The 21595-nt window shown below is 57.7% G+C and overlaps 1 protein-coding gene across 6 annotated transcripts; it reads right to left on the bottom strand.

Moving 5' to 3' along the window:
• Window positions 1–1590: 1590 nt before the first annotated feature.
• Window positions 1591–20596, bottom strand: DAZAP1 (DAZ associated protein 1). Of its 6 annotated transcripts, XM_070793509.1 has the most exons (13): window positions 20416–20596; window positions 14181–14221; window positions 13555–13721; window positions 13210–13275; window positions 11800–11910; window positions 10964–11012; window positions 7929–8011; window positions 5631–5784; window positions 4786–4815; window positions 4549–4689; window positions 3764–3940; window positions 3090–3178; window positions 2364–2505 (listed from the first exon to the last, which is right to left on the bottom strand). In XM_070793509.1, the coding sequence occupies exons 1-12, from the start codon at window positions 20442–20444 to the stop codon at window positions 3090–3092; spliced, it is 1137 nt and encodes a 378-aa protein (XP_070649610.1). In that variant the 5' UTR covers window positions 20445–20596; the 3' UTR covers window positions 2364–2505. The 6 variants fall into 6 exon arrangements, with proteins under 6 accessions (XP_070649608.1, XP_070649609.1, XP_070649611.1 ...); XM_070793507.1 differs by lacking the exon at window positions 3090–3178 and having other exon boundaries at window positions 1591–2505; window positions 20416–20590; XM_070793508.1 differs by lacking the exon at window positions 3090–3178 and having other exon boundaries at window positions 1591–2505; window positions 11800–11907; window positions 20416–20590.
• Between the last annotated feature and the right edge of the window lie 999 nt (window positions 20597–21595).

Raw genomic sequence — 21595 nt, 5'->3', positions numbered from 1 at the left:
CTGATAAGGGCCTGCAAGCCTTTAACAGACAGAATTATATAAAGTAACAACTGTAACACTGCAGTGTTAGGTTTGCAACACATAGAGGGGTAATATAACAATACCAAGAACAGGACAAGAGACAAGAACTATATAGGGGTTCAGTTCAGTCGCTCAGTTGTGTCCGACTCTGTGACCCCATGAACCACAACACGCCAGGCATACTTTGTCAATATTCAGTGGAACAGTGTCCATCCGAAGGTGATTCTGGTACACTAAGATGTATGTGGTTCCATGATGTCAGCAATTCCACTCCTGGGTGCACACCCCAAGGAACTGAAAGCAGGGACTCAAGCAGATTTGCACATGCCTGTTCACAGCAGCATGATTGACAAGAGGTGGAAACAACTGGTGCCCATCCATGAATGATGGATAAACAATGTGGTTCGTTCACAGTGAAATATTATCCAGCCTTGAAAAGGAAGGATATTTTGACACCTGCTACAATGTGGATGGACCTGGAAGACATCAGTGTGAGAACCCAAACACTGGACAAATACTGCACTACTTCACTCAGAAGAGGTCCCTAGAGGACTCAAACCCATAGACAGAAAGTAGATCTTGGGGGGCTGGGGCTGGAGGAGGGTGAGTGAGATTTCAGTTTGGGAAGATGAGGAAGTTCTAGAGATTATGGTGGGGATGGCTGCACAACGTGACTGGGTGCTTAACGCCACCGAGCTGTGTGTACTTAGAAATGGTTAAAAACGACCAATCTTAAATTTTGTCACAATAAAAAGCAACCAAACAGGTGCATATGGTACTCTAAAAACCTCAAAAACTACAATGAAAAAAAAAAATCATTGAAAGAATTAAAATATTACACTAGAAAATATTCGTTTAATGCAAAAGAAAGCAGTAGTCTGAGGACTAAAAGAGATGTGACATGTAGAAGGGACAGGACGAGGGGCATTTTGGGTCTAGGGGAGAAGGTGCCTTTCTCCCCGGCTCTCTGAGCTGGTCTGTTGGTTGGGGCAGGGCTTTCTGGCTATTTGAGTTCATTACATTATCTCCAGTCCAGCACACTGGAGCCATCCAGACATTTTCAAATCACTTTCCCCCTAAAATCTTGCTTGTGATTTTTCCAGTGAAGTGACAGCCCCATCCTTTCACATGGCAGGGGGAACTCTGCAGGTGGGAGCTCGTCCCACCCCACCTCCCTGCCCCCAGGTTCCTGGCCCACCACCACGACCTTCAGCTCCATAAGGCTGTACCCAACCAGCCCTGAACTGGGAGTCCCACCAGCCCTGCCCACAGCCAATGCCTGGAAAGGTGAGCAGCCTGCCCGAAGCCACAGTCCAGGTGTCACCTCTGCAGGGGTGGAAGGGGCCTGGCGAGCCCCACCCAGATCTGTCTAAACTCCTCTTCCTCGGCACCCAGCAAGTGGCCAATGGACCCCAGTGCCCAAGGCCCCTCACAGGGGGCCTGCAGTTCTGAGCAGGCCCCCAACCCCAGGCTCCAGACCCCAAGACCCCCATACCTGCTGAGGAGGGCCCAGCTTCCTGCACGGGAAGGGGCTACTCCCAGCAGAGGGAAAGACGGACACAACGTGGGTTTCTAGTCCAAACGCACTTTCTTTATTCAAACTGGTCAGCGCGGATGCCCTGAAGCCCCGAGCACGGGAGATGGGCCAGCCTGGCCCCCTGGTTCTGGATGGCGGGTGGACACAGGCAGGCGCGGCCCCACAACGCTCCTGCAGATATGGCCAGGCACGCCAGTCGACAAAAGCAGAGAAGAAAACAAAAAACAAAACACACTCAGTAGATTTCTTCTTTATGCTCCCAGAGTTTCTGGACCAACAAGTCCCAACCCTCAAAGCCAGGAGCAAGGGACTAAAAACGCCCCTCACCTCCACCAGTGCCGACGGAAACCCTGTTTTAAATTAAAAAATAAGCAAGTATACATCGTAGAAAATTTCTCTTAAAAATCTCACAATTTGTAAATGTATATTTTTTTCTTTAACATAAAAGTTTACAATATACGGTAAAATAAAGGCTCAAGAAAATAATTTCAAAAAAAAAAAAGGAAGAAAAAGAAACCTGAAGTTTTGAATTAAAGCTGAAGAATTTTTTTTAAACCCTGTTGTTGAACCAGTGACTTTTTTTTTATTGTGCTGATGGGTTAGAGAAAGAAATATATTTAAAAACCTCAGTCCAGGTACCCACAGCCACCGCCAAAAGCCTCCCCCCCTCCCCCCACGGTCGAGTCGGTATTTCCACCAAGTTTGTGATTGTCACGAGTTCACAAGTTTGAATCCTGGTCTCAGCCGCCTGCCATCCGCAAGGAGGGGCTGCAGCTAGCGTCGATAGGGATGGAATCCTTGTACGTTGTGGTTCTGACCGCGTCCAAAGCCACTTCCGCCAGCGGGGGGACCCCCCGAGCCAGGCACTGAGGGGCCCCCGTAGGAGGGAGGCTGCTGGCTGGGGTCTGAGAAGCCCTGTCCGAAGCTGGCCAAGTCCTGTCCGTAACCTGCAGGGAAGAGCCCAGTGAGCTGGGGTGGGGCCTGGACCCAGTGGATGGAGGGACCCCCCCGGAGCCCTGCTGGGACCCAGGCAGCCATCTTCACAGAAAGGAGAGCAGCTCCGAGACCCCTTCCCCCACTTACTGCCCTGCCTCGGGCTGGGGGCCTGCGGCGCACCCTCGCGGCTGGCGAGGCCTTCGAGCTTGGAAACACAAGACACCTGGCCAGACCTGGGGGACCACAGGCTCCTACAAGGTTTGTTCTCCAGTGGAACTCAGGGTGGACGTGGCAGATTCCAGGATTTGAAGAAACATTACAGATCAGGCTGAGCTGCAAAGCTTGGACCCCAACAGTGCTGCCCCTCCTTAGAGCAGGGCCAACCCGCCCCATGAGGCCCCCTGGGTCAGTGGTGCCGACCGTGGGGGCAGAGCTCCAGGGCCAGTGGGGTGGTGGCCAGTTGAGATCCTCACCCTGGCAAGGGCCCGTCCCCGAGGGCACCGCCGAGTCCACCCCCGCCCAGAACAGCAGAGGAGGTGCCGTCCGTGGCCCGGGCGCAGACAGGGGGGACCATGGAGGAGGAGGCACCACCTACCTAGGCCACATCACTGCTCAGCCTGACCAAAAGAGTGTAAACAAAGTGTGGGCCGAAGCCTGGCGGCTCTGGAGAAGAGGTGCCCAGGCCTGGCGAGAGATGAGACCAGGGTAACTGCCCCGGGCGGCCTTGGCAGAGGAGGGGGGGTGGGGGGCACATGCTTGCTCAGTCGCTCGTACATCCCCTCTAGGGGTCAGCAACACTGCACCCACCACCGTGGTGTCCTGCTCTGGGCGAGGCGAGAACCCACATGACCACAGCCGGGCAAGGCCCCGAGGGCACAAGAACCTGAGATATGGGGGTGCTGGGGGGGCATCTGTTCAGCACAAGAGAGCCCCATGCCACCCTGCCCCCACTCGAGCTGCTCTCACGGGCGCAGACCCTGGTCTCCAGCACCTACTTGGTGAGCACCCCTTGGTGAAGCTGGATGCCGACTGATGCCGCATGGCCCCCAAGCCCACCCTATGTATGGCAGATTCAGACACACACGGCGCAGGCCCGCTGGGGCCCCCACACCCACAGGCTCCAGACACAGGTGCCGAGCTGTGAATGCTCCTCCACACCAGCACCCTGGCCAAGATCCCACCTCAGGCCTGCTCTAGTCTGGGCCCTGCAAGCAATCCCACAGTCCTGTGGCACCCAACCCCCAGGCGGACGGGGAGCAAGGCACTCACCATACTGGCTGTACGGGAAGTCGGGCTGGGCGGTCGGTGGTTTGCTCATGTCTGGGGCAGCCTGAGATGGAGGTGGTGGGAAGGCCAGAGGTGCGGCCCCGGGAGTGGCCGGTGGTGGGGGAACCCCTGGAGGGGCAAACTGATCTGGTGGGGGAGGTGGAGGTCCGTAGCCAAAACCTGTGGACAGACAGGAGACAGACAGACGTGGTGCTCATGCTCTTCTGCCACCAGGACCACATGCATCCACCCCAGCTGACCAGCCTGCAGCCCAGGGAACAACCCTGCTGGGCAGACAGCGACCAGCCAGTGGCCTGGCAGAGTGAGGTGGGGCTGCGTTCCAAGCCCAGGGTCCCAGGAGGATAGGAAGTGCGGGCATCTATGAAGAAAGACCTGCTCTTTCCTATTAGAAATGAAAGTGATCTAGGCCTGGGCCGGGAGTGGCAGCCTGACTTGGTTGTCAGGTGGCCTGCATGCCATGGCAGGGCTACAAAACTGCAGTGTCCTGGGACCCTGGTCACAGATGGCCACTCAGCACGCAGCGCAGGGTCGGAGAGGGATGGAAGGGGGAGGAGGACTCCTGCCGGCTGAATGACATGCCCCAGCACCCCCACCTGCCGGCCCAATGGGGTCAATGGGGGCACTCCTCTTTTGGTGGACACAGGCTGCTGGGGACAGAGAATCCAGCCGAGTGGACAAGGTGAGTCCAGCCCTCACCTGAGGTGTGGGGAGTCGGCTCTCTGTGCTGACATGCCCCAGGCCCACCCCCAGGGGCCCAAGGCACTTACTGAACTGTGGGGGCGCGCCGTAGCCCTGGGGGAAGCCCTGGGGAGGCGGGAAGCCTCCAGGAGGGGTAGACACAATGTAGGAGGTGAAGGGTGGGGGCGGCGGGGGGGCTCCTCTTCCTGCGGGGGGCGGTCCATAGCCACCTGGAACATAGCATACAGGTGAGGTGAAGAAGCCCTTTCCCTGCCCCACCCCGCTCAGATCCTGCTTTTCTATGTTTTTTTCCAACAGGGACTTACCGATCGCCTGTCCTGCCGGCACCCACATTCCTGCAGGGAGACAGGGAGGAGTGGGGCGTGCCACATCAGCACCAGGTATGGATTGGGGGACCCTGCCCCCCCAGGGGACCCAATTTCCTGACACATCTCAGGTGCAGGGCAAAGACGTCAGAGCAGCTCCAGGGACACCCAACAGGGAGGCTGTCAGCCAGGAGAGCGGGGACCCAGGGTGTCCTCCGGCCAAGTGCTGGTTCTTTCCCTGCGATGGGCGTGAGAGCATCCGGTCTCACTGGCCAGTTTCCTATAGCTGTGGCTCATTTTGCAATAAAAAACACTTTTAAAGCCAGCTCTGAAGAGACCAGGTGAAACTTGGAGCCAGGTAGAAACAGCTCTACAGCTCAGGGTACTGGTATCCTTCCTTGGACACCCTTCTCTAGGTCTCTAAAGGGCATGGAGGCTCCTGGCCATCCCAAGTGGTCTGTAAAAGGTCCACCCATGCTACATGGCAAGCGCAAAGCCAGGGGAGCTGGAACAGACCCAAAGGGCCCACAAGGCAGGGCTCATATTTCCTCCTTGCTCCTCTGAGGAGCATCCAAGTGAAGCTCTGAAGACAGCCTGACCTGCCCACATCCACTCCAGCCTCAGTGCTCGCCCTGGGGGCAAAGCTGGCTGCTGGGCATGACCCCTGACCTCCCCTGAAGGTACCGCCCCAGCACCCCTGGTGCCTGGGGGTAGCTGAGGGGACAAACCCACTTGGCCCCGGGTGACGACGCTCCACAGTTCTGGCTCCCGTATCCCACCTGGCCCACCCTGGTGCCAGAGCTGCAGGAAGCTCCTGGGGCTGGTGGGCAGGCAAACACCCTTACCTTGTGGGCCATATCCCTGCTGCCACGTAGGCGGGGGCTGGCCTGCCCAGCCATTGGCGGCGTTGGGCACAACCCGACTGCCCCACTGGCTGGCACCTGGCTGTCCCGGCGCTTGGCTCTTGCTGTCCCGAGGTTCGGCCCGTTTAACTTCCACCTGGACAAACCAAACTCTGATTTAGGGAGACGCCAAGGGTCTCAAGCCCCCTTCCCTTCAGACACACCCTCAGGTAACTTACGACTACACTTAGCATCTTATTATGACTTAAAACTAAATACTTAACTATAAACCTTATTTAGACTAGTAACTTTTTTCTTAAAAATTTTAATTTTTTTGTCTAAAAAAATGTTTCTCAGGTACAACAGATCCAACTATAAAACATGTGAGGTCCCACCCACTGCAGACTGGGCTGAGGACCAAGAGTCTGCAGAGTTCTGTGTATGACAAGGGGTCTTTGGGTCAAGTTAAGGGACAGTGTAGACCCAGGGACACAGAGGCCAGGCTCCTCCCCACAAGCGCAGCCCTCCTCCTGGCCGCTCCGGCGGTCAGGCCCTCTCCAGAGCCCCCACCTGCCTGCGCTTCCAGCTCATACCTGAGAAACACAGTTGGTTTACTTAGGTTTTGTATTTAAAATGTCTAATGGAAGATAAAAGACTTACCTTCCCCAGGCTAACGCTTAAAGAATCTCAATTAACTCAAAATAATGTCAGAGGGGATGGATGTGATAAGAGAATCTTACATTACATCTAACAAAAAAGTAAACAAACATGCAATAAAATGGACATTTGAATCAGTAAGCAATCTTCATACTGTGTTAGGTCAGCAGCCCAGGAGCCTTCCCTTTTGGAGGTGCCAGGAGCCACTGCATGCGGAGGGCGGGCGGAGGACCAGGTGCCCGCCCCACCAGGCTGCATGCCCCCCTCACACAGCCTTTTCAGTCTGGGCCGACTGAAAGCAGACCCCCAACTCCAGGGCTGCATCAGCACTCAAGAATCCCAAGTTGCTCTTGTTTGTAGGATAAATTTTAATGAGAAAGAGACAATGAATTCACCGGAGTCGTCCTTGGGGTCTCGGAGCCTGGCAAACATTGTGTACTCAGAACCCCGTCAACTTGGCCTAAACCCCTTTCTGTGAGAGGACAAGGAGGGCACAAAGGCACAAAGACCCCACCTTCCGATGCCCCAAGGACGCTCCACAGAGGGGAACAAAACCCCTGCTAGCTCCGGGCAGTGTGGCAGCAGGATGTTTCAAAGAACTCAAATTAATGAGTCTTCACACACTTTCCTTAAGGGAATATGGTTCCTGCTTACAAAGCAAAGCAGCCCTTGTGATTTAAAAAAAAAAAAAATCTGCTCTTCCTGGCCTGTACTCAGGTTTTAATTACAAAGTGGGCTCCTGCCCTTTGAGACAGGACTGAGGCTGGACTCTGCCCCTGGGAGCAGACCCCGCCCTGAGAAGGCCCTCACTGCTCCCCAGCTGTAGCCATCACAGGACCTTGAGCAGGGTACACAGGCACCTCGGAACCTGTGTTCATGATGGCACGCACCCCGGAGACCTGCATGCCAACCCTAAACTAGCCATTGATGAGCACCTAGAACAGCCTGTGTCTCCTGCACAGCAGGCTCAGGTGGAGCTGACCCAGCTGCCCATCTGTGATGTGAGGGACAGAGGGGCCACCCTGGGCCACGTTCCCTCTGTGTCTCAGCTGATGGGGTGGCCGGGGCTCTGGCAGGGGGGACTGGGCTTGCCTCTGGGACGAGGAGCCGGGGGCCTGGGAGACGGGGCGAGGAGGGGTCAGGCCACTTTCTGAGTTTCCCTCCGAGGCAGCAACACAGTATGAAGATGAAACAACCAGAGGTCACTTGACTGCATGGAGTTAAGAACTACCAGGAGCATGTGGTCGGACCGAGTTCACAGTAAGTGACCCAATTTGGAAACCAATCCTTCAGGATGTTTACGTTGCCGTCAGTTTTACACGGAACCAGTTCTCAAAGGTTCACGGCCTGGCACGTTCCAGGCCGGCATGGGACAGTCAGGGAGGGGACACACATCTGAAGGAGAGGTCACTGAAACCAAGCCTGAGGCAACCCACGACTTCACTGGACGCAGCCCGCCCACCCCCCGGCCATCCCCAGGGGCTCTAGAGCCAGGGGCTCCTGAATCAGGTCTGACCCACAGGAGGGGTCCTAGGACCACTTGCCCGGCCCTTTTCCTGCCAAGGGATCTCCTCTCCAGTGAAATCCCTAGGTTGCCTAAGACTTGGTTTGGTCTTAAGGTAAAATAAAACTACAACTACACACTTTTTTGCCCATGATGTCGTGAAAATGCATGTTGACAGCCTGGTCCACTGATTGTTCGTCCTCGAAAGTAATAAATCCAAAACCTAGCCAACGACGAAGAGTGAATCAAGGTAGCAGGGTGTTGTGACACAAAACAGGATGATGAACAGTATTAGGGACGGGCCGAGGGATCGACCAAGGGTTTCAGCGAAGCCGGTGTGTGAGGCTGCGGGGCAGGAGCTGATCTCAGCCCAGACGCTGTGGCCAGTTATAAATCAAAGACGACCTTGGGACCCCTGGGTGCGTCTTAGCCGCCGTCTGGACAGTGGGGTGGTGAGGGCCCAGCGGGCAGGCAGCCCCAAATGTGTCATGGGTGCACTTGTGCTTTTCTGAAACCCAGGGTCCTCCCCCTCGGCTGGCAATCGCTCGGCCGCTAGTGCTGACAGCAGCCGTACACTGCTCTAGCGTTAACGGAGGCACGTCTCTACCACAGTGAGAGCCTCGCCAAGCTTGCCCAACACTGTTGGGTAAGCCCGAGGAGTCCTGCCCAAGTACCATACGTATGCACACAGTGTCTATATCTGTACGTATCTATGGACTAAATACACAGAGATACAGGCCACAAGGGGTTCCAGCAGCTCAAACACTGCTGTCAGCAGCAAGAGCAAGAGGCACCATGTCATCAAAAGGACAATTTTAACGGGAAAGACAATTTAGTGTTTCCCAAACACAAGAGAGTGCAGTATAAACGAAGTTTGCTGGTCTGGTGGGCGGGCCACCCGGCTAGCCTGCGTGTCCAGCCCTCGGGCTGCTGTTCGTCCCCGGGGGCCCATCTGCACTGAGCACTAAGACCACTCATGGCAGCAACTGCCGGAAAACCCCGCGGAACAAAGGACAGGCCAGGGAAGGGCCGAGGAGGGTCAGAAGAGGGGTGCAGAGGAGGGACAAGGGTGCAGGGGAGGGGCAGGGCACAGAGCTTCCAGGGATGTGGATACAGGGTGGGGCAGCCCTGGGATCCCGGCCTCTCAGGCTGAACAAAGAGGGATGTGGGGCCATGGTCGCAGGGACCGTGGGGAAAGACTCCTGGCAGAACCGAGGTGGGAAGAGGACAAAGACGGGAAAAGAAAGCAGCTTAGCTCAGAAGTGTGGGCGCCAGCCTCGTGGGGTGGGCCAGCTCTCTAGCACATACGTGTGTCCAAGCATGACACACGCACATAGCCTGAGCCCACACACCACATGAGAAGAAACAAGAAACAGACCAGAGAAGACAGGCCAGGCAATGGGGATGTGGGGGGTGGAGGGGCAGTGTGAGGGAGCAGAGGCAGAGCCAGGTGCATGGGGACCAAGCCCTGGGAAGGGCACGGATGCTCAGATGGACTGTGGGACAGGCAGGGAGAAGAAACAGGGGCTGCATGGAAGGCTCAGGAAGAGAAATTGGGGACAAGCTATCTGGGGCACCTGCTGACCAACTGCTGCTCCTGCTGTGGTGCCCACCCTCCGCCCACCTAGCACTGGGGGACCCACGGGGACTCGCCAAGGCCCACGGCTGAGGATGGCAGGACCCACACAGAACGCGGATCTGCAGGTCAAGCCTGGAGTGCCCTCCTGCCAACCCCTCCTGCCCAGACCCGGCCCAGGCAGCCCGGCACGCCCCAGGGCCCAGGCCAAGGACGGCAGGCAGCCCTGCAGGGACAGCAGGCAGCCCTGCAGGGGATCTAAGAGCAGCCTCAGGACCCCATGTCCCAAGATGCCCCAAGATCGGAGGCAAGTGGTGGAGCACAACATGGGTGATGAGCGGCATGTGAGAAAGTGAACGTTTTCTCCAAGTGCAGGAGGGTCTGAAGCCACAGGGCTCGCGGTCCTTAGAGTGCAAGAGGCGGTGAGTCGTGGGGAGGGAGCCCCGGGGCGGGCCCTCTAGGGATGCGTCTGTCTGTCAAGAGGCGACATCACCGCTGAGGAAGCGGAACAGAAACACACTGAAACTTCGTTTACACCCCACTGGAGCAAAGCCCGCTCCCTCCTCTGACTGCGGGACTGGCCTGTACCTGTGTGATATAATTTAGCACCTGGAGAAGAGAAATCTAAAGAGATATCGTTAATCACAAATAATTCACAGAGAGAAAAGGAGAAACAACTTACTTAACATTACTGTACTTTTCTATGAAAACACTTAAGTGCATCACTAAGCAAGTACGTCTATGTAAAGTTAAGACTAAGACTTAACAGCTTAATTAACATGAGGTGAAAGTACGTTACTTAACCATGGAGGGAGAGGAGGGTGAGGTTCAAATGGCAAACTATTCTCCAGCATGGCGGGCGCATGCTGCGGGCGCGCGGCTGGTGCAGTGCCTCCAGGGGCTGGGCAGGGGCCGCGGGCTGGACGCACTCGGCTCACGAGGCCGGTCCAAAAGCGGTTCAGGAACCAAAACACAGAGGCAGGGACAAATAGCAGCAGCCAAAAAAAAAAAAAAAAGGAAAAAAAAAAAAACGGCTCGCAAATTGGGTGCCCAGTGTCCCAGCCTTGCAAACCAATGTGGCCGTGCAGGTGTGGGCAGCTGGGGCAGCTTCGCGCCTCACAGACTTCAGTCCCACAGACTTCAGGAAAAAGAACAGGAAAACAAGAAAAAAGCATGGGACACACCAAAGAAACTCCATGTTCAAGCCGAGCTGGGGGAGACCTAGCCTGACAACATGAAATGAAACCCCCGCCTTCACTGAGTGAACTTCAAACAGAAGATGGTCATAATTGAGGAAGTTCACCATTTAACAAAACCACTCATCTTTCAGGACACGCTTAAAAACAGAAACCATGCTGAAATTCATGTCAAGTTGGAAAAACTTCCAAAGAATGAGCTTAAAAAACAAAACAAAAATGAAAGAACCCCAAGACTGTACCGCCTGACCTTTGGAAGCAGACAGGCCGGGGCTGCGTGGGAAGGACTACGCTAGTCTCGAGTCACCCTGTGCTGAGGCCAGGCTCGCTACAACCACCACCTAAGTGTGAAATAGTTTGCCATCTGAGGGGGAAGGACAAGGACAAACTCGATCTCTTTTACCTCGAGGCCTCTGCTTTTCCGCATCGTAGATCATGACCACTTCTGTGACCTGTAACAGAGACAGGGGTCTCAGGGCCCAGGTCGGCAGGCAGCACGTCTGCCCACAGCCAGGAGGTCCCGAGGCAAAAGGCCCGCTTCCTGGGGTGTGAGACCCTCAGGGCTGTGAGCAGGCTGAGGGGTGCTCATAGGCGGGGCAGGACCAGTGGTGGGTCACCAGGGGCCCAGGGCTCCATGTGCCAGGACCTCCCACTCAGGGTCGGTGCCCCTGGCCTGGCTGGGCCCGCATCCTCCCCATGCTCCTGCATTGTGCACTGCAGCACAAGTTCCTTGCCAGGCCCTGGGTACGCATAGGCACCCCCTAGACAAGCACACTGCAGCCAGAGAACACGTGCTCGGTGGAAGCTGGAGATGACCTCGTGCTTTTGCTTAGGACAAGGGATAGCCTCCTTCCCCGACCCCCAATACCAAGGCCCTGCCTGCCTCCTGTCTGCCTTATTAGAATTCAGTTCCTGTATAAGCCCCCATGAAGTTCTGAAAGATTTTAGGCTCTTCTGGAAAACAATCCCTTCACACCCTGTCCTAGGGTGTGTGTGTGGGGGGGGCAGGGAATGGGACCCAGCCATGTCCAGCACTTCTCCAGACGTGATCAAGTGCTCTTGACTGCAGGGTTACAACCAGCCGAGGGCCTCCCAGGAGGGAAGCTGGCCCCGTCTGCAGCAAGCACTCCCCTGCGGGTGACTGGCCATGTGGGGTGCTTTGCGCTGTCTTGCCTCCCCAGGACACAGGGCTCTGCCACTCCCGCCCCAATCGCGGCTGTGGGCAGGGCAAGGACTCACCACTCCAAATTTCTTGAAGTATTCCCTGAGCTCTGTCTCACCACAATTGTGAGGAATTCCTCCGACAAATATCTTATTTGATTTACTGTTATCGCTCCTGGGTCCTTTCTGCTATTTCAACAAAGAGAAAATGGTTAGTCCATGTAGGGAACCCTCCAAACACACCCTGCTATTCAGGGCACAGTCCATGAAGGCAGACCAGACACTGTAGGGGACCAGGCTGTCCAGGAGTGCCTCACAGGCCAACAGGGGCCAGGGGCCCAAGTGCCCCAAACAGCATGTCTCCGGCTCAGAGAAGGAGCAGCAGGGCCTGCACCAACCCCACTGGTGACCAAAGGGTGGTGGGAAGTTCCTAAGACCGAGGACAGTCGCCACCTTCTTCACCTTCAGGGCCAGATCCTGCCCTCTGCAGACAACCCCTGAAGCTGCCTCCCCTAGGCACCGCAGCCAGGAACTCAGACTACATCGTTGGGGGTGCTGGTGGCAGAGACACGAGCAGAGGTGGGCACGTGCACACACACATGCATGCACACGCACACACCGACCTCCACAGCCACAGGCTCTGCATCTGGGATTCGACCAACCATGGATCAAAAACACTTGGAGAAAAAGAAGTCCAAAGTTTCAAAAGCAAACCTTGAATTTGCCACATGCCAGCCAGCTATTTACACTGTATCAGGCAACCGCAGTCAATTAGAATTGATTTAAGATGCACAGAGGATGTGCGCCGTCACAGCCATTTTATAGAAGGGACTTGAGCGCCCACGGATTTTGGTCCCCTCGGGCATCCTGGACGCAGTGCCCACAAAACACACAGAGGCACGGCTGTGCAGACTACGGAAGGACCTGGGCAGTGTTTCTACCCACGTGTTTGCTGCACCACTGTTTCTGTGTTTGATGTTTCCTAGCAGACTCAGAAACATACACACCTGGTCTGAGGCCCTGTCTACCATCACAGCTGGGAATCCTGCCAGAAATGAAGGTTCCCAGGTCCCAGCCCTCAACAGCACCAGTCCACCATGTCTGGTAGGGCTCTCCTTGAGAACGGAACACTCTGGTGATAGCTGGCCAGGCCCTGGGGGCACAGGAGGCTCACAGGGTCCCCGAGGTGCGAAAATAGACAGGCCTCAGCCCTGGAGGGGAACAGCCAGCAGAGTGCTGAGTGGGGCAGTGGGAGCGGTCAGTGTGGATGAACACGAGGTTCCTGACAACAAACAGCCAAGAGCCATCGTTTCTAAGGTAGACTAATAAGATACTTCTTGGCTACAAGATGAAAAGCTCCCAGCACTGAATCAATCCAAGTGCTCAGGAGCTTGGCTGCTCAGCGCCACACGGGAAGGCCTGCTGTCACTCAGTCTGATTGAGCAAGGGCCCCAGGGAAGCAAGCAGGAGGAAACCCCCGCCCCTTACCCAGCCTTCCTTCGGCCGTGTCCTCTCCGGCTGCATCCCCCGAGGCGTGCATGGCTTTGGGTCAATCTGTCGGAAGTTTCAAAGGACCAGCTGTGAACAGGAGGCTTGTCTCCCAACAAGAGAAGGTGTCGGCAGTAGGGTCAGGGGTACAGGCCCATCAGGTCGCCGGGGCCACATCCTGGCCCAGCGTCCGGTCTAAGCTCAGAGCTGTAACTTTTTTTTTCCGGAGTTATAACTCTTGTAACCCAACCCAGGGGAAAGCCATCCTCGGCACCCACACAGCGCTGGGGCGCAGGGGCACCAAGCAGGAAGGCGGCAGGTGCCTCCTCAGAGTCGGGCACTCACGTTTCGGCCATCGAGGGTATGTGGTCTGCTGGCCAGCACCGTGCCCACGCAGTTTGGATCTTTGAATTTGACAAAGCCAAAGCCTCGAGACTGGTTGGTCGTCTTGTCTTTCATGATCACGCAGTCCACGACCTCTCCATACTGGGAAAAGTAGCTGCGCAGCGTCTCTGCTCAGAGATCAGGACACACACAGCCAGGCGTCAGGCAGGTCACAGGCTACTAGCCTGGCAGCCTGACCTGGAGAGTGTGCAGCCAGTAACCTTTACGCCAGCTGACCTGCTGATATGGGGGCAGCGGATAGGGAGAGGGGGAAGGACAGGTGCCAGGGAAGGGAATATGCACCACGTCTCCCTGGGAAGGAGAATGAGCTGCCAAAGGAGGGACACCTGCAAGGCCTGAGGCTGAACACAGCAACCACCACAAACGCCTAACTCTGCTGGCTCCGTCTCCACCCTCCCTGACCAGAAGCATCAGCACAAGATCAAGTTCCAAAGCGCTGCCCCAGTCTACTCCCAATCAAGTGCCCCCTGCCCCCCGCCGCAATCCAGACAGTAAGTCAAGAATTGAAAAGCTAATTCTCACAACTTGAAGACAAGATCACATGCCCACAGCCCATCTGCCCTTACCTTGGGTGGTGCTCCAGTCAAGACCGCCCACGAAGAGCTTCCTGCAATTCAACAAGAAAACATTCAGGGTCAGGAGGGTTCTGCCCAGGATGTTCCTAGCAGCCCAGTGGTTAGGACTCCACACTCTCACTGCCAAGGCCTGGGTTCAACCCCTGATCAGGGCACCAAGATCCCACAAGCTGCATGGCACGGCCAATGACCACAGAGGGATCTGCCTGCGGTGCTGCCCATCAGGCTCACCCTGGGGTGGTCACCTGGGGGCACGGCCATGGTACGGCATGAAAAATGCCACCGGGATCTGCCCAAATGGCAGGAGTATGAGTCACAATGTCCAGAGCCGCACACAATGTTGACCTCAACCACAGTAAGACAGACTGCCACCCCCAAACCTGCCAGTGCGGGAGTGGGATCACGGAGCCCCTTCCCAACTGCTCTGCAAACACCAAAGACTTCAACATCTGAGACCAGACATGGCAAACTCAAGGGGCAGCAGTGGTGGGGCTTTAGGACAAAGCAGGGGTACCCAGCACATGGGCATGAGTAAGCACCACCAATCGCTGGGGAGGCTCCTGGAGCTTGGACTCAGTTGAATGGCTTAGGTTATACTTTTGAGCTAGAGCCCTACTATGTGAGAGGAAAAGTACTGGTGGCCTCCCTGGGGCCACCGTTTCCAGAGCCTCCGTGCCTGCCATGCTTGGGCTGGCTGAAAGGAGAGATGCCCCGTGCTGTGGACTTCAACTGGGGCAGGTGTGACCAGAAGGCAAGGCAGGGCACTCTCCACCCCGCGTGCTGCCCCAGAAAAAGGAGTGAAACTGGCACTCTCAGAGTGGCACCTGGGCGCTATCCGGTCCACAGCCAATCCCCCCTTGCACAGCCTGGACACAAAACAGCCCCCTGAAGCTGGCTGCACTGAGGCCCCAGAACCGGCAGCCGGGGCACGGGGACAGACCCATCAAGGCAGTGGCCTCAGCTGTACTCAGGGGTCCCTCCCACTGCGGCTTTCTCCCTGGGGTCGAGAGGCTCAGTGTAGAAGAAACAATTTTCCCACCCCACTCGGGGTGGTAGCCCCTCACCCCCATACACATTCAGGGCACGTTCCTGGATGGAGGCCAGGAGGCTCACACCCAGCCTCCTGACCATTCCGTCCGTCCCCTACACACCCCTGGGAGGGCAGGCAGGCTCCTCCTGCTCCCTAAGACCCTGGGGAGCATAATCCCATCTGTGCCCCGCTCCCCCAGCGCCTGACACCAAGGCGGGCAAATGACAGAAGGACTTGATCTGCCCCAGGCCAGTGTGGACCGCCTCTTTGCTCAGGCCTTTGGCATAGGCACAAATGGGTTTGCTATGGAAAAGCAGCTTGGAGAGGAAAAAAATCTTGAGCATTCTCAGAACACCCAGGACAAACCCCAACTGAGAGGAATACCTGCCTGCTTAGCCTGCATCTGACCAAGATGGGAAGGCCTAAGTGGTGTCCCTTCGAGCCACCCAACCCCCCGCTGCTGCAGAGGGTGGAACTGGTCTGACCAGTCCACGCTCCAGCCCATGTTTAAATTTCAAAATCAGACATTAGTGGAAAAAGACGAGAAAGGCCGTCCTCTGTGCAGCTGACAACATCCACCAGAACTCTCACTCCGAGTTGGCCAGGGAGCCAACATGGACATGGGGCTTTCTGATGCTATCACCTCGCTGTGTTTGGAAAACAGGACACGGTGGCGCGTCCGCAAAGGCACGCTGGCCCGTGCGAGGAGGGCAGGGAACTGCACTCCTGCTCCTGTCACTGCTCTACGGGCCCCAAGTTACAGATCTAGGAGGTAAAAACTGAGGAAGCGCCAGGGCCTGGTTGGCACAGGGCACAATGTTGGGGATGAACTGCAGAGCCCCAGGCCCAGCATTGTGTTGGGGCTTCATCTATATTGTCTCCTCTTGCTCCCCATCTGCAGACAGGAGGTCCTGGGAGATCTCACTGACCCGTGGTGGTCTCAGGGGCCCTGGACAGGATGAGCCGGACACACCTGCATGGGAACTGGCCTGTGCCCACCCTCCAGCCCAGACTTGCTTAGCACCAGGTGACCTGAGGCCTTGTTGAGCATTTATACGCAACTCAGCAGGTGAAAGGATCAGCTAACCCTGAGTGGCTCCCTCTCCAACCCTGCCCTACTCTGAACAGTGTCATTCATCCCTCAGCTGCAGCTGAAGTTGGGGGCCCCCATAGACCCTGCACCCCACCTCCTCTACCCCTGGGACCAGAGTCAGGTGGTCTGTGATAAGCGCAGGCTCCTGGGCCTGTACCCCAACAGTAGAGGGGTGACTGGGTGGCAGGCTCTGGGCAGCATGCCCCGTCTTCCGCCTGCTGACCTGAAATCTAGTCCTGGATGGCTCCTGAGGGCAACCATGTGCCACTTATGCCAGAAAGTCAGCCTTCGGGGGCTTCCTCAACCGGGTTGCCTACAGCAGGCGCCACCCAGTGGACAGCAGGCACCCCCAGACGGAGGGCAGGGGGCTGAGGCCGGGTCCATCAGGTGAACTGGCAGGCCCTCTCTTCCTCTACAGCCTGTGTTCACGCCTTCCTGCAGCCAGGGAGCCATCCCACTTTGAGCCCTCTGTGACAGACTGAATGCCCGAAAACAACAGGTGAGGCGGGGGTCTCTTCCCAGTCTGGGCTTTCCTTCACCTGCGGATGAGATCACCTCTCATGGACTATGGGGGCTGCACACACGAGACCCTAGCCTGGCCTTCACTGAGTGCCCCGAGACAGGACCAGTGTGTTCTCGCCGGCCAGAGTGCTGGCCCCCGCCAACAGTGATCTCTCACCAAAACCTGGCCACAGCACCACTCCCCAAGAGGAAGCACTGCAGGAGCATCAGGGGTGCAAGCGGCAGCAGGCCAGCTCACCAGGAGTGCCGGCTCCCCACTCTAGCTCAGCCATGCCAGGAATGACCTTGACCAGGTCCCCTGACCCTCTTAAGCCTCAGTCTGCTCCACTAAGGAGGCTCTGCCCAATGTCTGGAACCAGATAGGGGTCAAGTGGAATAGCCCCCAACCCTCATGGCCAACCGTGCAGGTGTCCAAGCAGCCCCGAACCCGTGTCCTAGTCCCCAGAAGCAGGCAGCCTGGACACACTGGGAACCAGGCCTCAAAAAGCACTCTGTTTCAAACAGGAGACCTCAACAGGACAGTCCTGCCCCCAGGGTCATCAAGCCAGGGATGTTGTTCCACCTCACAGGTCCAGAACACGAGACACCTCCTTCCCACCACCGGACGACCCCCGCCACGGGTTCTCCCTCCCTTAGGCCTTGGCAAGTCGGCCTGGGATGCTCCAGGTCCACACCAACCACTCCACAGAGAGCTGGCCCACGGAACTGTCGGCTTACCTTCGGACCCCTCGGAGCTAAGTCACCTGAGCCCCACATGGCCTCCACCCCCACCCACCTCCAGCTTTTGACTACCCACCCCCCAACCTGCCCAGGTCTCTCTCCCAGAGACCCACACCCAGTGCTGCTCCCCTCACAGGTCCCTCTAGAACCCTCTCTTCGGACACATCAGGGTCCTTCCTCACCAGCCCGTGGGCCGCCAGCAGAACCGCGTCTGCCAGATGAAAGCCCCACTCACTCCTCTTTGTCTCCACAACCTGTCAGCTCCAGGAACCTCAGTCAGAAGACCCTCCTTCAACTTGACTCTCCAAGGCCATGGCAGAGACCAGGCTACTACATCAACGGCTCCCTGCGAGGCCACATGTAACAGTGGCTGCTCCCCCTGGCTCTCTGCCCTGAGACCCGCCCTGGTTCCACTCTGGCCACCGGGCCATTATGACAACCAGGATGCTGAAAGCCCAGCCCATCACATCCAGATGCAGGGAAGGCCTGCCTTCAGGGACTTCAGTGCAGAAGCACAGTTCCCCAGTGGGGTGGCATCCAAGCATCACACACTTCCTGAGGATGTGGATCCCCATCCAGGAGGGGAGCCGCCCCATGGCCTGTCAACCTCCCTCCAAGAGCCACTCAGAGAGGCTGACTGGACACCACAGTGAAGGCAGTCAAGAGAGGACAGTGGGTGCCACCAGTGACCAGTCAGACCGTCATATCCCAGCAACACAGGCAATTGCTTCCTCTGAGCACCATGTGGCAACCACCCTGAGTGGGCAACTGCGGTCCCCCCCACAAACAAGAGGGCCCGTGGTCAGGGAGCCGGCGGCGTCACAAGTACTGCACCGGAACAGCCACCAGAACAAGGAAGTTAAGGTGGACCTGCACTCCCCATAGCCGCCAGAAACAAGGCTCCCGCAGGAAACAGAAACTGAGCAATGCTGTGGGGCAAAGTGATGACCAGTTCCTGGGACACCCAAGATCTACAGCTTTAGAAGTCAGGTGGCCTGGCTGGATTTGCTGGGGTGCCAGGGCAGGGAACACAGCCAGGCAGGTCCCTGATCCCATCCTGCTACCAACTCTGAGGCCTCTCCAGGTTGCCCGTGGGTCTGGGGTGGGTCTACGGTACAGAGGGTGGGACCTTCCAGAACCAGTGGGGATCCTGGCTCCGCCCTCACCCAGGGGCTGGTACAAGCTGGAGAGGGGAACTGCCAGGGAGCCCAGCCTGACTATCTCCTCAAGAACAAGAGGCAGGCCTCCTAGATCTGGAGGCTCCCTCCCCTCCAGGCCTAAGGAAGTCAGAAAAAGATCCCTTTGGCTGAGGGAGACTGCTGGCCCCCCTCAAGTCTGGCCCTTTGGGGCTACAACTTTCATTCTGCCCACAGGCTAGTTTCCCATCGGAAGTGCTGCAACTTTTCATTTACCCTACACACAGCTCAGACTGCCAGGGCCTGCCTGCACTTCTCTCCCAGACCAGGCTAGAAGCTAAGTGCCTTCTTTCTGGCGCTCTAAGAGCCGTGGGGACTCTGGATCTGGGACCCCACAAACACATTTTCTGTCTTCTGGTGTAACCTGCTGCCAGAGCCTGGCCAGCCACCCAGCAGCAAACAATGCCTTACTCACCAAATCAAACATTTTGTAAACACGGCATCTGTTCAAAGCGAAGGGCACTCAGAAATGTACACAAGGCCACGGAAACCCAGCCCAGGCTGTTTTGCCATCTTTGCAAAAAGGATTTAACTATAAAATTATGCTGATGCTGTAGGAGCCATTCTGCAAAGAAAACTAGACCAAACCCCTAGACTAGGGCAGAAATGGATTTTCTGGTTCCTCTGGGAGCGCTTCCCTGTTCTCCCGCTCGTTTAGCATTAGGCAAGGCTATAATTAAAAGGGAAAACTTAGCTATAACAAACCTCCTCTCGCTAATAGCTACACCAAGGAGAAAAAAGACCTCAGAAGCACCACCGTCAGTCCACCGCCCAAGTTTCCAGGTCTCTATCTTTCAAACACACCGATGGGGCTTAGATGGGGGCTGAGCAGGAAGGGGCTCGAGCAACATGAAAACAACAGTTGCAGACACCCATCAGGTGGCGCGGAGGCGCCGAGATGGTGGTCACTTCAGGGTGCGCGGCAAGCAGACCGGGGACAGGCCCCCATGACCTTGGCCCTCGGGCCCTCGGTTTGCAAACCTTCTCTTGGTAGTGGAGTGGATGGTGGAGGGGCCGCCGCTGTGAGTCCTGGGTGGGAAAAGCTGGGCGGCGGCAGCACTGGAACCCCCCGCGACCGGGCCGCCACGTGCGCTGAGCCGCCAAGTTCGCGCACGGGCAGGGGGCGCCCTGGACCCCCCAGGTTCCTGTTCGAGGTCCCCGAGGAAAAACACGGGCGCGGGGACGCTTCTGAACCCCGCCAGTGGGAAATACACGCGCGGGGGCAGACAGGATGCCCCGGACCCCCTAGGTTTCCGACCGAGGGGCCCCGACGGTAAATTCTGGCCAGGCGGCGGGGTCTCCCTCAAGCATGAAACAGAGGGGACCCCCAAGAACCCCCAGGTCAGGTTCTGGGTTCCTGGTCAGGAAGCGGCAGGGCGCCTGGACCTCCAAGACTCCTCAGATTCTCTCCGGTTGAACCTCGGGGTCTCCGACCACGAGGCGACGGGGAGACCAGACCCACAGGACTCCCTGGATCCCCGGTTCCCGCTCGGGGTCCCAGGCCATGAGGCAGCAGGGCGCCCGGCACCCCAGGGGACCCCGGCCCGTCGCGCCCCCGGACCCCCGGCCGCCGGCTCGGCGCGGCCCCGCGGCGTGACCTTGACGGGCCGGGCCGGTCTGGGCGGGGGCCGGCCGAGGCGGCGGCGCGGGCCGGCGCGTCCTCACCCGATCTCGTCGGCGCCCGAGTTGTTCATGGCGGCGGCGGCGGCGCTCGGAGTCCGGGCCCCCTGGCTCGCTCCCGCCTCCGGAAGGTCACTGGCCCCGGCGCCCTCCCCACAGCCGCGGCCCGGATCTGCGCAACGGCGGCGGCCGCGCTGCCTCCTCCCCTCAGCGCCAACGGTCACCGCGCGCCCCCGCGCCCGCGCCGCCGCCCTGCGCACGCCCGAGCGCGCTCCCGCACGGGGCCTCCGGGGGCGGGGCCAGGGGTGCACCCGTGTGCGTGCGTGCGTGCGTGCGGCGGGACCCGCGCCGCCGCCGTTCGGCCGCCGCGCTTCGGCCTTCTTCCTCAGCGGCTGCGAGCGTCGCCGCGGGGCACACTGGGAAGTGGAGTCCCGCGCCCCGGCTCCGATCCCGCCCCGCGGAGGGGGCGCGCGGGCCAAGCCGCGTGCGTGCGCGTGCTGAGAGCGTGTGTGCATGCGCAGCGGCGCGGGGCGCGCGCGCGACGGGGCGCTCCAGACTAGGCACTGCGGGGCGCAGGCGCGGCTGCGGCTTCCTTGTTCAGTCTTGAGTGGGGGCCGGCGGACGCGGGTGGAGTTAGCTCCGGTGGAGGCCACGCTCTCACGCCGCCGGACCGCAGGAAGCAGGGGCCCTACGTTCAGCTCCCGCGCCTCAGCTGCTCCAGCTGCCCCAGAAGAAGATACCGACGGTCAGAGAGGCTGAATCACCGGCCCAAGGTCACTCACTCAGGGGAAAAACTGGAATCAAACCCAATAGTTGGCTGTAGATCCAAAGATTATGAAAACACATTGAGCCCCTGCCATGTGCCAAGGATGGTCCTGCCCTCGTTTGTCGACAGGTGTGGGTTTCATCCAGGGTGATTCAGCCTCCTCTGGGGACACTGAGCTATGTCTGGAGATAACAGTTTTGGTTACCACTGGCTGTGGGGGCTACTGGCACCTAGTGGGTGGAGGCTTGGGATGCTGCTAAATACCCTACAATGGGCAGGAGAGTTCCCCAACAAAGAATAATCTGCCCACCGTGTCAACAAGGGAGGTGGAGCAATCCACTGACCATGATATAATAAAAACTGACCTGTACGCTGTTGTCAGATGGTGGTTCCTGCTGCCTAGTGACTTTTCACTCACTTTCTCAGCCTCTTGGTAGCCTAACAATATAACTGATTCAC

This window comes from Bos indicus, chromosome 7 (genome assembly GCF_029378745.1).
Source record: "Bos indicus isolate NIAB-ARS_2022 breed Sahiwal x Tharparkar chromosome 7, NIAB-ARS_B.indTharparkar_mat_pri_1.0, whole genome shotgun sequence".
NCBI classification, from domain to species: domain Eukaryota; kingdom Metazoa; phylum Chordata; class Mammalia; order Artiodactyla; family Bovidae; genus Bos; species Bos indicus.
The sequence above is the reverse complement of the archived record's forward strand: the minus strand, read 5'-3'. Positions and strand labels throughout refer to the sequence as shown.